Below are 20386 nucleotides of genomic sequence, written 5' to 3' on the forward strand. Positions count from 1 at the left end.
AGTGTGTCGGAATACTTGCGTGACAACCTGATGCAACGTATTTTATCGTGTAGACTTTGAAAAAAATAGACTGTAAATGTCATTTTTAAAAAAAGATGCGGCTTTAAGAGTAAAATTGATTTTATATTCGAAATATTCGTTATACTACTACATATACTTCATATTTCGTTATAAGAGAGAATAAGGACTATTACTTAGTTATTATTATTGTATAACAATTTGTAATCCATGAAAGCATAAATGTTTCAATTGCTTGCTTATTATTAATGTTAATATAAACAAACAATAATATAATGTTATTGTTAATTACTTAAATCTTCTGGAAATTGAAATCAAATTAAAATAGCTGTCATGATATAATCGGGACAGCACGCTACCTATTTCTCAGTTATTAAATTTTTTATTCATTGAATGCTTTTCTCAATAAAAATATTTATTATACAGTGTATCGTACAATAGTAGAAACATAGTTCTATAAATAGACATTATTTCCTTAATTCCAAAATTATATACATAAATTTTCCAGAACCTTTAAAATTTGCTGCAATATTTATACTTCATTTAGCTCGCTACTTAAAAAAAATTATCTATAAAATTTTTATTTCGGTGCTGACGCAGAACGCAAATTTTATAAATAGGTATTCTTTCCAGAACTTTCAACACGTTTATATAAACTTTTCCAGGACATATAACGATTTGCTGCAGTGTTTATATTTCATGTGACCATTTACCCAAAAATATTTAATTTTTTCTCAGTATGCTCGTTACTAGAGTAGAAATTGAATTCCATGAATATATTCTTTTACGCATTCTTTTTTTTCCTTAACTACCAGCATGAATTTTTGGAAAACCATTAAGAGTTTGCTACAATGTTTTGTTTTTATAAAAAATAGTCATTATCAATTTCCAAGGTTATTTTTAAAAAAAATAACAGATACCTTCAATAATAGGAGAATAATAGAATAAATAATAGGACCTTTGGAGTATTACCCTTTTTTAACGGCACTCTTCTGGCCTTTTTTCTAAAAATGAATATTTTCATGTGATTAATTCATTTTCTTTTATTTTGGAGCGTCTGTTTGAAAATGTTCGCCAGAGAACACTGTTTTTTTTTGTTTGGATAAATAAATAAAATAATATATTACGTATTTCAACAATGCTTACTCGTGGTATTTTGCTAATTTTTAGCTACAAATTAATGTGGTTATTCCGTCTTTTTCACTTTAAAGGATATTTTCAAACAGGACTATAAAAATTAACAAATGCTTTCTGAAAAACTATGATCAGTGTTTACATTCATAAATTAACTTCTGCTACGAATTTATACAAAAAGTTTTTTTCCTGATGGAAACATATTTAGCGTTATCAAAAATTTGAGAATTTCTCAATTGCAGTACATTATTGGAATATAGGGTATAATTTCAACTTCGACAATGCCAAAATTATTTCCACTCCATTCGCATCAGTCCATCTTGATGCCTTGGAGTCTTATTTTATTCATATGAATACTGATTCCCCATTTAATGACTTTAGTTCCTCATCAACTCGCCATAGCATATGGAAATGCATTTTACTCTGATTTGCGTCCCTCGGCCACCGTGGTTCTTCTTCTTCTGTTTTTCAGCTCTTTTTTTTATCTCGGTTAGTGTAGTTTCTCCAGGTTTGCTTCTCACCTTTATTTTTCCATTGGCAACTTTGCGTTTTTTATTTCAAATTCTTTTGTCTCTTCTAATTCACATTTTGTTTTTTCTCACTCTCATTCTCATTTACTCTGGAAAGTCTAGAAAATGAGCGTCTATTTTAGAAGTGCTCGAAACATTGTCAACTATTATTTGCAATTTATATATTTCTGAAGCGAATGAACACTTTTTGATCAGGTAACATATTTAGGGATTAATTAATTATTCAAGTTGTTACATTCGAAATACCATCTTGATATGGACATCAGTTTCTATAGTAATTCATATAAGTTTGTCAAAGTAAAAAATAAAAATAAAAATCCTAAGCATGTAATTGATTCACTAGTATTCCATAGGTTAATAATGTTCCAAATGCAGTAAATATCAAACTTCTTTTGATTTTAACCAACCCCCATGCAGTCATATACAAAGTATCTTCTTCAATTACAGAATTTAGTAGCATAAAATATGCCCTATTTCTTGTGGTAAAAAATGGCTCTTTTTGGAGCATATTTTGGTAAAAAAGTGTATATTCCTCTTTTAAAACTTTAAACGAATCAGGTACGTTCGATGCGCAAAGTACAATACCCAAAAATGAAATCAAACTTGAAAAAATCAGCAGAAAACCTTCCAATTTAGCAGCCATTCCTGGGAGACCAGATAACCCTAAAGCAAGATAGGAAGCTGAAAAAAAGCAAGTTAAGTTATGAACCATCAGTAAAAGTACTGCAAAGCAAAAATTAGAATTTATTTCCTTAATGCAGAATAAAATCGTCTGCCTTTTGCTTAGAAGAACTAGAAGAGTGTCTTTAGTGATACATTTTACCATTTTTAAAGCTTCACTAATCTTCCACGTCAATACACAGTATATTAAAGATATAAAAAATGGAAAAGTTATTTGTTGGAAATGGTAAAAGAAAAAGCAAACAAACAGTAAAATGTTTTGCCAACCTTTAAACGTTTCTAACGAAGCACCATATAACCAAAACTTAGCGTAGTCATTGTCGTTACCAATATGATAAACAACATAACTTTGAATGCTGGCATAAAGTAATGAAAATAGAACATGAATTATCATTAAACTAATAGCAATGTAGAATACTCGCTTTTCATGCAAAACAAAGCAACGCATTGCTTTTAGCTTGTAATATAAATCAGACATGCTTTTAGATTTCGCATTAAAGCTAAACCATAAACAGCAAGATAAAACAGACATCGAGATGTTTACAATCCATGACTTCTCATCAAGTTTAAGAACGTATCCAAGTTTGAATAATATTCCAATATTATAAATAAAGGCTACAATTAAAAAGAAGGCGATTAAATAGCGGAATATATTGTTCTTCCAACTGGACTGTTTTAAATCCGTTTTAGTGTTGGTTCCAACTATTATTAAATAGTTTATTACTTTTTCGACAAAATAAAGTTCTATTGGAATATCGGGAGTCTGAAAATCTTCGTTAAAGTTTTCTTCGATGTTAAAATTCATCTTTGTAGAATAAAATTTTAGTTAAAAATAAGATTTCACTTCGATTAAAAATGCGATTTAAAGATAGGATTGAGTATATACTCAATGTTTTCAGCTGTCAAAGGCTTTACTCAAAAAGAATTTTAAATTTATGTAATGAAATAAAGACACTTTCTGCTGGAATTTCGACGTTATATTTGCAGAACTATAAAGACAAAAAATTTACAGTTGCACTTTAAAAAAACTTCTTTATTTAAAAAAAAATTATATTATGGAAAATTTATAATTTGATAGGAAGTTTGGAAATAAGATAAGCCTCTCAGCAGCTGTACCTTCTTGACCGATACAAAGCAATCCTCTTAAAAATAATAACATAAATCCAATACCTATAATCCATTACGAGAATACAGTTCTTTTAATTGACATTTGCTCAATATCTCATCAAAAAATGGAAATAATGTCAATATCTAAATGTAAAATGCTATAAAGTCTCGATGCATCTTATTGATCATACATGCTTAAAAAATTAAGTTTTGTTCTAAATACTGGAAACTAAATATACCGAAATATATTAAATGAAAGAAGCATTTCTTAAACGAAACTGTTTCAGTTGTCACCATAAACAACTAGCTCTTAAAACTTTTTATAGTAAAAGAATTGTACAAAGAAGTATTGCATTGTATTGACATTCAAATGAATTTTTAAACAGCTTGAGAATATTTTCTTTTTGTGATGCAATGAAATAAATATTTTTGCTAATATTCTATTGAATAGAGTCTTATTTGACATTTAAAAAAATCGAATGATTGAAGTTCATTTACATGTAGCTTATTTCTTGAATTAATGGAACTTTGTTTTCATAACAGTGCATTTTTAAACATTTACAGACGTGTTGAACCATAAAATCGATCGAATTTAAGTTATTTAATATAGTAATAAGGTGAAACAGTTTAGAGAGATTTTGAATAGCGTATTGATTCATAACTAATTCTAACTGTAACGCCCTTTAAACTGAATTTCTCAACTAATGACAGAATATGTAAGTGATAGAAAATAAGGTTAGTGTTACGGTTACCATAACACTTTACCGCACGTGTGAGAATAACTATTCCAAAATCCATGTACTATATAACTTTCCTTCTATAAGTTATTAATTATTATACCCAAGAAAAGTTTTAATTAAATATAGAATGGGAGAAATAGGGTCTTAAAAAGTGATAATATTTGCTTTTTGTAGATAAAGATAAGATTTTTCTATCTCAAATGCTGCACAGATTCATGACTCTATATATGTGACCGGCAAAGTATGAAATGCCGGCGTTATATATAATGTCTGACGTTTTTGGGCAAAGTATGAAATATGAGAAGTATTACAGACTTTGCCTAGACATTATATATAATGTCTTGGCATTATATATAATGGTGGATGCTACTTAGGCAAAGTATGAAATAAACGTCCTGATGAGGTTATTTTGTAAATGATGAGCATGTTACTGTGAATGACCGAAATCGGCGGTTGTTGACTTTCACCGGTGAATGTTAACAATCACATGGTCACTTTGGTGAATGTCCGAAAAATTTATTACATCCGATTTGATATTAATTTATTTGTGGATATAATTACATTTATTCGATATTTTAATACTTACTGACGATAGATTGGAAGAAACATCAGTGTTTGGAGTATCGGGCAAATATATACCGGGCAGTGGCCTTTGACCTTAAAAAAACATCAGTGTAGGGTATACCGGGCAAATGTATACCGGGAGATGTTTTTTTAAGGTCAAGGGCCACTGCCCGGTATACATTTGCCCGGTATACTCTACACTGATGTTTTTTAAGGTCAAGTGCCACTGCCCCGTACACATTTGCCCGGTATACCCTACACTGATGTTTTTTTAGGTCAAGTGCCATTGTCCGGTATACATTTGCCTGGTATATCCTACACCTTCACTAATGCTTTTTTTATGGTCAAGTGCCATTGCCCGGTATACATTAGCCCGGTACTAATGTTACCCCATACTAATGTTTCTTCTGATCTATCGTCAGTAAGTATTAAAATATCGAATAAATGTAATCCATGAATAAATTAATATCAAATCGGATGTAACAAATATTTCGGACATTCACCTATGTGATTGTCACATAATGTGATTCGGACTATGTGATTCCACTATTTGATTCGAAAATAAGTTTCACCTATGTGATTGTCAACATTCACAGGTGAAAGTCAACAACCACCGATTTCTGTCATTCACAGTAACATGCACATCATGTACATAATAACCTCATCAGGATGTTTATTTCATACTTTGCCTAAATAGCATCCAGCATTATATATAATGCCTAGACAATGTGTGAAATATAAATCTTTTTATACTTTGCCGGCTAGTTTTAGGCATTATATATAATGTCGGATTTCATACTTTGCCGGCTAGTTTTAGGCATAATAAATAATGTCGGATTTCATACTTCGCCGGTAACATACAGTCAACCCTCCTATAACCCGGTACTCTCAGAACGCGGTTTCCATATAACGCGGAGCTGAAAATGCAACAGCCCTCCTATAACGCGGTACTCTCAGAACGCGGTTTCCGCCAACAGCATCCCATAAGTTCCTTCCGCGTAGCCTAAGAATGTTTAGTTCGTTAGGGCCTATTTGAATTATAAGGGAACAGATGGCGCCAGTTTCATGTAGGTTCAGGCAGTGGGATCGCGACATAGTAACTAGATATGTTTACATAAAGATTATCTCCGGCTTATCTCATAGCGACATCAGTTTTAGTCTTTTCAGAGCTCTTTCACAGTGCACACGTTTTGTTGGTGACCAAGTCTTTCTAAAATTTTTTCTGCACTGTCCGTTCGTTCAGCTTTTTGCTGTTTAATTTGTGGTTTATAATTGGACAGCATTACACAATACTGTAAGTAATATTCTTCATTTGTTCTGATATAATAAAAATAAAGTAATTATTAACCCTAGATTTGCATCATGTCAAACACGAAAGAAACAAGGAAAGGGTTAAAAAGAAAGTTTATATCTCTTGAAGATAAAATCGAAATTCTAAATCGTTTAGAAGGCGGGGAAAAACTATCGTCGGTTGCAAAATCAACCAAGTTGAATGAATCTACAATTCGAACCCTAAAGAAAAATGCAGACAATATAAGGAAAACTGTGGCAGATGGCTGTCCGTTAGGTGCGAAACGTGTTACTCGCACACGAAATTCTAATCTGGTTAAAATGGAACGGGCGTTAATGATCTGGTTGGAAGACTGTATAGCCAAAAAGATTCCTATCAGTGGAAATCTTATCAAGCAGAAAGCACTTAAAATCTATGAACATTTAAGGAATATTGGGCATTCTTCTGCAGAGCTAGAAAATCATTCGTTTGTCGCGAGTAAAGGGAGGTTTGAAAAACTAAAAAAAAGGTACTCATTACACAATATTAAGTTTCAAGGAGAACAGGCCTCAGCAGATGCTGAGACTGCCAAGAATTATAATCTGGAATTAGCTAGAATTATCAATGAAGGAGGCTATTCACCTCATCAGATTTTTAACGCCGATGAGACGGCATTATATTGGAAAAAACTACCATCTAGAACCTTCATTTTGAAAAATCAAAGACGTGCTCAGGGGTTTAAACCTTCAAAAGAACGTCTCACCCTTCATATGTGCAGCAATCTATCAGGGAGCCTGATGATAAAACCTATGATAATAAATCGTTCTTCAACTCCCCGTGTATGAAAAACATTAATAAGACCGAATTGCCTGTATTCTGGCGATCTAATAAGAAAGCTTGGATGACCCAAGATTTATTTAAGGATTGGTTTTATAATTGTTTTATCCCGGCAGTGGAAACCCATACGATGGAAAAAAATTTGTATTTCAAAGTTTTATTGGTTCTTGATAACGCTGGTTGCCACAACATACAACTGGATCATCCAAATGTAAAAATTGTCTTCCTTCCTCCTAACTGCACGTCATTAATACAACCTTTGGACCAAGGAGTCATTCAAACTTTAAAAATGTATTACACACGCCAAGTTTTCCAAACCATTTTCGACAGTTTAGAAAGTAGTGAAAATATAACCCTTACTCAAGTTTGGATGGAATTTTCTATTCTAGATTGTATTAGAACCGTGTCATCGGCTTGAGCAGAAATTAAACCATCAACGCTTAATGCTTGTTGGAAACCCCTTTTACCTGAAATGGTTCAAGCAATACAAGATGATTCTACAATTTCACTCTCAGTTACAGAAATAGTAAACATTGCTTCTCGTTTTGGCGATGAAGAATTTACAACAAACCATTAGGATGTAAGAGAACTCGTACTCGGGGAAGAAACTTTAGATGAGGATGAACTGATGGATTTAATTGATGCACCCACCTCAAATCCATTGGTAAACGAAAATAAGAAAAACGAATGGGTGCCAAATGTCGATTTACTAGATGTGAAAAAAGGGCTAAATTTGGTTAAAGAATTAGAACTCCATTTCATTGAAACTGATCATTCAACGGTGCGTAGCGCAAAGTTTAAAAGAGAGTTAAGAAATTGCTTACCTCCCTATAGAGAGGTTTTAGTGGAGTTAGAAAAAAAAGCTACAATCGAAAACCAATGTGAAGATGAGCCAAGTGAGGAAGACATTTTGCCTATTAAAAGAAGACGAGTTAGGCGACTCATATTATCTGACAGAGAGGATGAGTGTTGAAAGATTAAATTTTTTCTTGTTTTTGTTGGAAAACAGTTTTTTAGTTTAATTTTGGTATCATTTCTTTATATAAACTCTTCAATTCAATAAAAATAATTTATCTTGTCCTTATTGGTCTCCATATAACGCGGTACGAATGATGTGATTTGTACTAATTCTGCGTATAGCACGGTTTCCATATAACGCGGTACGCACTCACCGCGCTATAGGAGGGTTGACTGTATTAACCCAAAACACTTATAAGATTCTTGAAAAGAATTGAGTTATGGGATTTATAAATATGAAAAAGTTACGCTGTTATACTTAAGTTATACTTAATTATACAAATGTATATATTTTTATACATCAGAACATTCATACTTCTTTTGCTTCACTGAAGCCCATTGATGTCAACTAAACTCTCGACATAAATATCACGATGAAATTCTAGATGTCATATATCACCTTAGACATTAGATGATCGAAAATAAGTAAAAAATTGCCTCCAAACATTTCCGTTTGTCAACGTATATCAATATCAGGTCTCACTTTTCAAAGCGTGTTTATTTGGTTGAAAGATTAGAAATGCTTTTCACCAAAAACTGTTGCTGAAGGGATAAGAGAACAATCATTAGAATGAGTTACAGAGCGTTTATTCAACATTTATTGTTTTCCAGAAAAATATATTGGTTCAAATTCTAAACAAAAATTTTCGGGAAAAAAATTTATTGCTGATAACTATTGTTAAATGTTCATATTAGTTTTTATGGGTGAACTAACTCAAAAAAAACTTCTGCACAAATATTGTGGACTTTTAAGACATAAAAATGTAAAAAAAACTTTTTCAGTAAAATAGTTTAGATGTGATAAAAGTAAAAAATATAAGTTAGGAAGAACATTTTATTCTTCATACTCTATTTTTACTATAAAATGTAAAACAACTATTAGAAACAACAAATAAATATATTATTCTCGATAAGTTTAAATATTTCTATGAAAGTCCGTTTTTTTTTAGAATTTTCTTCATGATATATGGCTGTGTAGGGCGTAATACGTCAGAACTAGCATCAAACGTTAATAGTATAAATTATAAATTTGAAAAATAAACTTTTTATCAAAGGACACTGAATTAAAGCCTTGAATACTAAAAACATGGAATTTATGCAACGGAAAATTATTTCACCTTGTTTCACATGTAACACTAAAATTTATAATAACAGTCACATATGATACACATAAGAATCAGTTATTTTTACGAACAATATAAGGTAAGAATCAGTTATTTAGGTTGCACGCATACACTAATTCTTAAAATAAAAATAGTTTAAAAATCAAACATGAACGTAGCAGAGAGAATAATAAGACAAATTCGAACTACGTTTAACAGAGCAAAGAGCGGATAAAAATTATGCAAATGAAAATTATTTATTACTTGTCACAGAGACTTGTAAATTACGATATAAATTCCTTATTACACATCTAAGAACATTCATAGAAATTTTTAACAGTGAACTTTAGTTTCATTATCTACTGCAGGCGAAATAAAAACGCGTCAAGAGTTAAAATTTTCTCAAGCGAAATTATTCCTACTATAGTGAGTGATCTTAATGTAAACTTTTTGCATTTTTGATGTTTAGAGTTTTCATACAACCTTTTAAACTATTAGGTTAATATTTGATATAACTGTTAACTGTAAACTGTTAACTTGAAAAATTTGTTTCGTCTCATGACTTTGGTCGCTCAACATCGAATTCGAGGAGATATTACACTGCAATTTATACAGTATAGTTTGTAGCACCATCTCTTTTCGAATTTAGTAATTAATTTTAAAACTTAGGGAGAATAAATTTCTGAATTTCACAGCTTAGCAAATCGATCATTTTTATCTCTTTTTCGTTTTTATTAATTGATTTTTCAAATTATCAATTATTTTTAAGGGACTTTAAATACTAAGCTATTACGAATAAAACAAAATCATGTTATTTCTGAAAAGGAGAAAGAAAGAAAAAAACAAATGACATTATACTTTATCAATAATGACATGAAAAAAATAGATGTATAATGTTATTTTCCTAAAGAATACATCCTTAAATGAATTTCGTATGCAAAATTAAAGTATTATGATATGATCTTAAAAAGAAAACCTCATTGGCGAAATTTGTTTCAAACCAAGATGACTTATTATCTTAAACACTATCAAAATAAAAAAGCATCTACCAAGTGTAATTTTACTGAAAGAAATGATTTTTCTTTCTGTTTAAAAAAAAAATACTTACTAAAAGAAGATTATATGAGAAAATATTGGATCAAATTGCGGTGTTGATTGTATGAAAAGAAATTTAATGTTACTCACAAACGTTGTTTTCCTTTTATTCATCGATAAGCTCATGAATAAAATACTTGTTTAATGCCGTGTTCGAGAAGTACATTTTCGCCCTCAACAGCAAATAATGTTAGAGAAAAGCCATCTGCAAAAGATAAAACGCAGTAGAAAATTAAATAAAGAAAATTGTTTTTATGAAACCATTATCTTTGTCGGTGTTTAGATTTTTAAATTTAATATTTGATGACATTGTGTTTCAAACGTATGCAACGTTGAAAGAATGCTTTTGAAAATTATTCTTTAATCCTTTGAAAAAATTATAAGCTTTCCATTCTAAAAGAAAATGCAAATTCAAGCTATACATACCCAAACAATTTTAAAAATATATCATTTTAAAAGCAAAACTGTGGAATGTACTCAATTGTAATATAAACATTTATAAATTTGTTTTTATAAACATTTAATGTTTAATGATCTTATTCTAATTAAAGCTTTGTTTTTGAATTCTCGGCAATTTAAATGTGGTTATCTTCGATTTATTTATCATTAAACAGTTTATTATTTTATTCTTTTCTTGAGATAATGAACGCAGGTTGAAACTGCAACATGTATTAATTTCAATAAATAAAATTTTACATTTTTCGCCCTTTAAACAATTCAAGTTCGTATTTAAATTTGTCATTCTGCATCGCCTATCTTCAAAGTAAATATCGGCAATTATTAGATGTCCGGCTTACAGCTTAGTATTAAAATGAGTCCTTCCACATTGTTTTAAAAACTGTTTATATCGACTGAAAAAAAAAGATATGTTGCTCTCAGCTTATCATTAAAATGCGTCCCTTCAAATTGCAATTTCTTTTAAAAATAAACTGCTTGTATACTGCATATTTTACAAACTATTTACCTCATTTGTAATTTGAAACATGTCTAGCTTCCAGTTTAAGAGAATCCAGCGTATCATTAGAATGTGTGCTTCTGAATTGTATGAACTATTGAAATTATTAATTATTCTCAAACTATTAATCTCATTAGAAAGGGAAAGAAGTCTAGATTCTAGCTTAAGAGAATCCAGCTTATCATTAAAATGAGTTCTTCTACATCGCATATTTTACAAACTATTTATCTCATTAGTAAGTGATGCATATTTAGGTTCTAGATTAAAAAGATAAGTTGCTTCGTATTCGAATGTCTTCAACTACAGTGCATATTTCACAAACTATTTGTCCCATTAGTAATTTGAAACGTGTCTAGCTTCCACCATAAAAGAATCCTGGTTATCAATAAAACTAGTCCTTCTACATCGCATAATTCATAAACTATTTATCTCGTTAGAAGATGATACACGTTTAGGTTTCAGAGTAGAATAATAAATTGTATAATAATTATTTACATGAAAAATATTGACTCCCTTGTTTGTTCGAATAAATTTAAATCAAAAAATAAGTTTATTAATTCGACACTATATGTAATGCATATGCATGTTAACTTTCATTGAAAATGCTTCTAATTCTTTTTAGAAAAAAATAAAGAAAAGCGAATTTACCAAACACTTGATTCAAGAGTTTCCTTAATTTTTAGGTAGATACAGTTTTATAAATGTGTAGTGATGAACTTTTTGCTTCAAATCCTCTTGTTAGAAAGCACCCAATACCTTAAAAAAAAATAATTTTTCAAAACAGAGAATTTGGAGAATTTTTATACGTGTTACACGTTCAAAACTTGAATCTAGCCTAGTTTAATCTTCAACTATAAACAGTTACATTTACATTAATGTCTTCTTATAATTAGTCTCATAATTAAGCACGCTAATATCTTCGTATTAGTATGATATGTTTAACATGGCGTAAAAAAATCTCATCGTGATAGAATTATTTTCAAAACTTTGAAAACTTCAATGTCTGAAGTTTATCAAACAAATAAATTATAAACTTGGAAATTATTACATTAATTACGTTATTTCAAGTTTCAAAATTTAGATTCAGTTATATTGATTGGTAAATAATTATTATGTGAATATAATTTTTAGGCTCGTTAATTTTATGAGCATTTTATGCAGCAAACAAAATATTTCTAGAAATATACAATTTCGTACTCAAACATTTTTTATCCACCCATATGCTAATATTTTCAACGTAAAAGAATCATAATGAACACTGTTTGAGCTCTAAGATTCTAATAACTTTTAACCAAAATATATTATTTATTTTTGACACTGTAACAGCAGAAAAACTGCAGCTGCACTACAGTGTCAACATTTAAGATCAAATTACTGTAAAAAAAAAACGACACTGAGGGTGCCGGTACTGTTAACCCTAAAATCCATTTAACATGTTACGGATCAAAAAATCTGATATACCATAATTTATATAGTAATAATTACCTTTAAATAAACGAATCCCTCAAATTAAATAAATTACAAAATTACACTATTATATTTAACGGTGAAAATATATTTTACAGTAAAAGTGATTTTACGAATGATATACCCAAAATACCGGTACTTTATACCGTAATTTGAAGCAAAATTCTTTACAGTATTTAAAATGCATCTTTGCTACCTACTATTTTAGTTGAAACTTTCTATTTAATTACTCATTGTGTTTCGAATAAATATCTTTCAAAATAATACCTATTTCATATGTTTAATAGTAATCATCAACCCATAATCTTATTATTCTTACTTATCCATAAAGGTGAAACACTTGTTTTTGAAAATTCCTTTTCTGAAAGGTTTCTAATCTTAAAATATACGTCTTAACAATCAAAATATGTATACTATTATGTTTCTTGAAATTGACAGCACAACATTTTTCTACTGGACCGCAAACATGGCTCATTTTACCTTAGTCAGGACATACGTTGTAAAAAATTCCAGATGAAATTACGGTAAAAGGAACCATCACTCAGAGTGCCGGTACTTTTCACCGTAAAATCTATTTTAACAGAAACAATGTTACGGAGCAAAAAATATGATATTCCGCCGTAATTTTTATAGTAATAATTACCGTAAAAGCACTGAATCACTCTCTATGTAAATCAATATTACAGTAAAAATTATGGAATAATATTTTACTGTAAAATGGATTCTAAGGATGATGCATCCAAAGTGCCGGTAATTTATACCGCTATTTGATCCGAATTTTTTACTGTGTATTAAATTGGTTTAAAGTATCTTAACAAGTTGTACCGATGTTTCTAAGAGTGCAGAAAAGAATTTATAAGCAAACAAAAAAGATACTCATAAAAATTAATTGCTTGTATGTTTTTATGTTTTCTTTGCTTTTGAATCTCTCAAAATTTTAGAAGTCACTACATGTATTTATAATTTAAACCGTATTAAACAAAATTATTAATTTAATATTCACTAATCAAATTTATAAAACTTCGCTTGTTCTAGTAATAAAAATAATAGCGCTTTATTGAATTCGTTTATTTTCTTTTGAAATATTTTTTGAATAGAATATGTTAATTCTGACTTTAAAAACCCAATGAGAATAGAAAAAAATGGGTCTTTGTAGAATAACTTTCTTTAAAGTAGTACAAAAATTTGCAATTTAATCAGAATTTCTATCCGCATGCTAACAGAATCTATATCACAAAATAAAGTAAGTAAAAAAATCAATATATTTGGTAACTGAAACTTAATAAGAAAAAGTATCATATTTACTTGTTTACTAAACATTTATTATCAGCCCAAGAAAAACTCATTACCGTCAAAAATAAAGAGATTTTAAAGGTAATTTAATAGCTCCAAAATAATACTGAAAAAAAATAATAAAACTGTTATTATCCTCTAGATGTTAGTAAACCTAATAGAAAAATTGACATATTTTAAATCAAAAATGAAAAGAAGTTTCTGCAGAGGAATAGTTTTAGGATAAAATATTCAATTTTTTAAATCATACGGGTATTCTTCACTTTGATTTCACGTAATGAAAATACATCTAAGTTTTAAAATATATATACTAAATGAATCACCAAATATACTCCAAATTAATATCAAAAACGCAGTGTTATGTTTCATAATAAATGTGCACATTTCATAAATAAAAGTAATTTAACGAAGTAATTTAGAAAAAAAATTAATAAATTCTACGTCCCAAATTTTTATGAGAAATATATTCAAGAAATTTTATGTTAAATCCATAAACAAATCATAATTATTTTCATCTACTGATAGTTTGTCCTATTCCTTGCATGAGGATTTTAAGGAATTTAAAAGTCTAACGAGGATTAGTTCAAACCCTTATCAACAGAAAAAAATCAAATGGGTTGCACTCAAATATGGTGAATAAGGTGGTCAATCTTGTGCTGTAAAATGTTTATGAGAATATTTTTTTAACTGTTCTTGGTTGCCTTCAATCCCTTAGATCAAACTATTTTTGAATTCAATTGGAAATCAAAAATGGAAAGAAGTCTAGATTCTAGCTTAAGAGAATCCANACAAAAAGAGAGAGAGAATTTAGTATGAAGTATAAACTTTTTTAAAAATGTCATGTGTTTGCCAAAGAAATTTCTGTTTAGTTTTATTTGTTGAAATTTCCTTTATTGTTCATATTCGATTAATATTTTGTTCATTCCTCGGATTTGACATTAATTTACCAACCATCCACCATCATTATTTTATATCTTAACTTCTGTCATTAGGCTACTACACAAACTTTTAATAAAATAGAATGTTTTCAAAACATTTTGCCCTTTTATTTAAAAATATTTTATAACTACATTGTAAAAAATTCCAGATCAAACTGCTGCAAAAAGTGTAAAATCCATTTTTAAAGAGACATGTTACGGAACAAAATAATCTGATATACTTTAATTTTTACAGTAATAAATTCCGTAAAGTCACTGAACTACTTGAAATGAATAAATATTACAGTAAACATTACGTTAAAATATTTAACGGTAAAAATGATTTTATGGTACTTTATACAATAATTTGATCCGGAATATCCTTGAACACAAAATTTTATAAAATTTTTATGACGAAATAAAGCAAGATGTAAAAATAGGGTAATTTTAAATAAAAATGTATATTCTATTCATTGAGGAAATTATAGAACTATCTACAGTAAAAAGTATAAAATATAGCTTGCTTCACTTTTTCTTCCTAATTGTTATTCATTATAAGTTAAAATAAAGTGTATCTTAAAACGCATTGGTTTAGATTTTAGTAGTAAAGCTAAACCGCGTAGTACTAACACTATATAAATATGACCCAATACGAATCTACTACATTTTAAAAATAGCTTTGAAAAGCTCTTCTATAATGGAACTCTTACACTCTGAAAAACTATCTGTTAAATTTATGGGGAAAAACTGTCAGCTGGTGTGCTAACGTTAAACCGTTTATTTTACCTCAAAACACCGTTATTTAAAAATAAATATCTTTTATTTAAACAGATAAGTACAGTTATTTTAACAAACAAGCTCAGTTATTTAAACAAAAAGTTCTATATGATTCCAAAGTCGAGGACAATGCAAACCAAGACCAGCAATTGACGATGGAATTCGAACCTGGGTCACCCATTAGAAATCGAGTACTCTGACCTATGTCCTACCCGTATAAAAACGCCTGGTAACTATACATTGTATATAAAATATAATAATCAAGTAGACTATCAATTAGATGATGAAATCGAATCTCGTTTTTATTTATATGGTGCTCAAGACTCTAAATAATTGCTGAAAGGTAATAGTATAGAAAATAATCGTAAAATAATAGTATAGAATATAATCGTAAAATTATTTGAAAAGAGGTAAAGTTATCACACGATAAGCAAAGCTACATGATAATACTGACGGTTTTAATCCGTTTATGATTAGGATTAAAAAAGGGAATAACCGTTTTTTTAACGAAACAGCTTTGAACCATCAAACATACCGTGAAAGTTTGCAAAAAGAACGGAAATTTTTGCAGTGCGCGATATAGCTGATGAAAACAAAAAAAAATATGCATTTTTATTTACCCTTTTTGTGAAAGATATGTTTTTCTTCTATAGAATGTACAGTTATTAATCACAGTTAAACTGAAATAATCTCTCACGAAAATAATATTTTGAGATCCTTTCGGTCTAGGAGAACCCAAAGTCTATTCGATTTACTTATTGGTGTTGATTATTTAAAAAATCCTAAAATATCACAACAGGTTATAAATCATAACAAAATTAATGAAATATAAGAGATTTTTAGAGAAGGAAACTATGACCGAAGGAAGCAGGGTATAAAAATAATTGCTTTAGAGTTATAAGAATTTGTACGATATTCATTGGAACAATTATAAAATTACCATCCGTTAAAAAATATAAAATGGAGCTTTTTTTCCCTTAATTGTTATTTATTATTTCACAAAATGAAGTTTCTCTTAAAACCCATTAGTTTAGGCTTCAGAAATGAAGTTAAAGATTATAGTAAAAATAACACTATCTAAAAATGTCCCACTATGTATCTACTTCGACATTTTTAAGATGGTTTTGAAGAGTTCTTCAGCTCTTAATGGCACTCTTATCCTCAATAATCTCTCACTTAAATGTTGTTTTGGGATCTTTTCCTTCAAGAGCACCTAAAGTCTACCTGATAGATATTTATTGGTGTTTATTACTTTTCCCTTATTTCTATCACCAAAGAAAGCAGTAATTCGATATATTTAAGAGGCTTAACTTTTATAAAGTTGTATTTTTATGATAACGTTAAAAGAATTAGGACATTCATTTAAAACAGAAAACTCTTTTGACAACACTTTATTGAATTAATCGTTAATGTAAGAGAAAATTCTCAAAATCTCTTTAAGAATTAAATTCATGATTTTTTTTTTCTGATATGTATATGTATATATCGCCAAGCTTCATTCAAATGAAAAAAAAAGTTTTAAAATTATAATCAAAGTAATACATTGAAGTCTTATCTAATTCTTTTCCTAACGATTCTTTTCAAGTCTAAAATCTGTCGTGCTGGAATATAGGCTACTTAATAAATTTCGTGCCAAGGAAAAAGTTTTTAAATTTTACCTTTGAAGAGATAATCTATGTTCTTTAAGTTGTTCGTATTAAAATGTTCTTTAAGAAATTGAACTTTTTGGCGGAAAAAAGGAGATAAAAACCTTTATTTTTTTTTTCCTCTAGTTTCCTTCAGTTTCTTTTAGTTCTAAGTGGCTAGTTTTTCGCGTAAGTTTAAAATATTTTTTAGCAGATTTGTAAGAAATAAATTAGATTAATTGCATTACGCTTTTTGCTTAATTGAGCTAATTCTGTTCTATACTTGTAATCTCCATGAGGAATAATTTTGCAAAGTAGATTTTTTTAATGGTGTAAAATGCCTAAGTACTGAATTCCGTAATTCCCCATTCAGTAAACTAAGTACTGAATAGATAAAAATACCACACGAAGTTTCTAATGGAAGGTGTTTCCTTTTTTAAATTTTTTTTATTAAAAAATTATGTAATGCAATTTTAGAATAAATAAATACATTTTATTATGAATTTTTGAAATAAAGAGTTTAATGTAAATAGTAAAAAGTTTTTTTCCAAACTTCAAACTTTTGAAAGAATTGCAGGGATTTACGCTTATAAATGAAAAGTTCCGCACTAAAAAATATCTTAAAAATTTCTTCAGAAAAAGTCATTCTTAGGAGCTTCTTCAGAAATCTGTAGATATTTTGAAGTTTGTACTTTTTCCTTAAAATATCTGCAAATTGTTCGTAGACGTTTCATAGTCATTTTGAAGGTTTTAATTTACCTTTAAAATATCTGCAGACTTTTCGTAGACACTTTATAAACATTTTAAAGATTTAACTTATCTTTTAAATATCTGCGAACTTTTTGAAAACATTTTACAGACGTTATGACCAATCAAAAGAAAGTGAAATTCATCTTCAAATATTCTTCTGACTAAACAGGACTTGGGAGAAAAAAAGTGTATTTTCCATAGGCATGTACATTAATTTTCTCTCATTTTACATCCCAGGATAATTAACGTGAATAAAAAGCTTAAGCTTTCCATCTTAGATCTTTTTTATATTATAACTGTCGTTGAACAGCCGACACAATTTTTTGGTTTACGACCACTAATGTTCAACTACTTGCAATTTTGAACCCAATCCAGAAGACAAGGGAACTCCTGGATCAAGTATTGGGTGAAATTTGCCTTCGTGAAGGATTTTTGTTGGAAATAACCCGCATCTGCGTTACATGGAGAGGAAGACCACGAGAAACTCCCACGGTAAACCCGACAGCAAAGAGACTATAACCTATGATCCGTCTTCCACCGAGGATATTTCACGTCAGCACTGTAGTTGGTGCAAGCTGGATGCGGAATTCGTATCGACCAGCCATTGCTGGGATTTGAACCCGGTTCACATCAATGGAAGGCGAACGCTCTATGATTATTAACTGATATGACTATAAATTGATGATTATACTATTTTCTGCAATATTGAACACTACACATATTTTCGTTAAATTTAATATAACTTAAGAACATAGCATAAAAATTCATCTAAAAATATTAGCTATTTTAAACTGAAATGCAATATATCTTTGAACCTATAAGTATAAGAGAAGATAATGAAAATTAGAATGCGCACTAGTTTCTCTAGCCATCTATAGAAAATAAATTTTGAAAGTATTATCATTGCAAATTTGAAAGTATTATCATATTTTACAGAGAATTTTAAAAATTCTTTCTGCAGATTTTCTGTGGAAAATAAAATCTAAGAGGATCTGAGGGTATTTGACCCGCTTTTTAAGCCTAATTTTGCAGTAAATTAGTAATCATATTCTGAAGATTTCAAATCTCAATTCTGATTAAATTTCTTAATTTTAAATCTGAAGATTTCTAACAATCTCATAGATTATTAGAAATCTTCAGATTAAATTTTTAAAAAAATAATCTTAGTAAGTATGACGCCTTTTCGTTCTATGAAGCTGCGTACGTACTTTAGCCGAAAGGGTATATTTCTCAACCCAAAAGATAAATACAGTCTTTCTTTATGAAAGACTTTTTGAGTGAAAAGAAGACACAATTAGCTTTACAAAAAGAAACCATGGAAACATCTCATATTTAACCTGACGATAATGTGACTCTAACTCAGGAATGAGTCTACAATGAGCAATATTTTTCGTCAAAACTGTGAAAAACCTAATAATTAGCTGTATGTGATATTAAAGATCAACAAAATATTCACCAACGTGATATTAATTATCGTGATATTAAAAGCAAAATTACAAACAAAAGGCTGCTGAATTTATCTTTCTTTGAAAAGAACATTTATAATAAAAATATTTTTTAAACTTTCAAAATCTTAAATAAAGAAATATTATTCCAATCATCTTTACTAAAATCTTTGCGAAATTAACATAAAATATGAGAATCTTGACATTTCGACACACAACTTTTGTCTTAGGTTTGAAAATTTAAATAAAAAAAAAAAAAACACTTTAAACCAAGTGATTGATAGAAATCAAAAGTCATGAAAACCAAAAAATAAATGTTGGATCAAATTTATGTCAAAGAAAATTCTGCGTGCTTTCAAGACCGTCCCTTATAGAAACAAAAAGCAATAACAAGTTTATAAAAAAGGTTATTTTTTATGAGAAATAATTTCTCCCCATTTCATGTCAAGTTCCATTACTTATTTGATTAATACTTTAAAAAAGGAAAATAAACACAAGCATTAGAATGACGTGACTATATTTTTAAAAAAAACGTATTTTTGTTAAAAGCAAAGCTACTGTATTTGTTTTAGAAGCAGATAGCTCTTTTTTATTGTTTAGATCATTAAAACTCGTGTCACTCATAATAAAACTAAGATTAAAAGTCCAAAAAACTATTTACATGACACCACATAAATTTTTTGAATATCAGTCTAATTGCAAAACCAATAACCCTGAGGTCAAAACTTTTATGACTAGTGTATATTAGTAAAAAAAATAATTTAATGTGTGTTTTCGTCAAAGAATATTTAAGAGATTAGGCATGCTCCTTCATGATCTAGTTAAAAAATATTGGAAAATGTCTAGGCAATCAATTTGAATAACTATCTGCTATTGGTTTTTCACACAATGCTTTTTGCTTTCCCAAGTTTTGTTTTTATCAAAATGTTCTTAGCGAAAAATGTAAAAATACTGTTTTCTAAGAGTTTATTCTACTTTTCGATTGCATGTCTTATACACATAAGCAGATAGATGACATTAATTTTATATATATATATATATATATATATATATATATTCCT

The 20386-nt window shown here is 28.9% G+C and overlaps 1 protein-coding gene across 1 annotated transcript; it reads left to right on the top strand.

Moving 5' to 3' along the window:
* The first annotated feature begins 6136 nt into the window (after positions 1-6136).
* On the top strand, positions 6137-6889 carry LOC122269236 (tigger transposable element-derived protein 1). Its single transcript, XM_043041317.1, has one exon. The coding sequence runs from the start codon at positions 6137-6139 to the stop codon at positions 6887-6889; it is 753 nt and encodes a 250-aa protein (XP_042897251.1).
* Positions 6890-20386: the final 13497 nt, after the last annotated feature.

This window comes from Parasteatoda tepidariorum, chromosome 1 (assembly GCF_043381705.1).
Source record: "Parasteatoda tepidariorum isolate YZ-2023 chromosome 1, CAS_Ptep_4.0, whole genome shotgun sequence".
Classification (NCBI taxonomy): Eukaryota; Metazoa; Arthropoda; class Arachnida; order Araneae; family Theridiidae; genus Parasteatoda; species Parasteatoda tepidariorum.

What these genes read in the sequence shown, in the direction of transcription:
- LOC122269236 (XM_043041317.1), top strand. Translation starts at nt 6,137, where the DNA reads ATGTCAAACACGAAAGAAACAAGGAAAGGGTTAAAAAGAAAGTTTATA.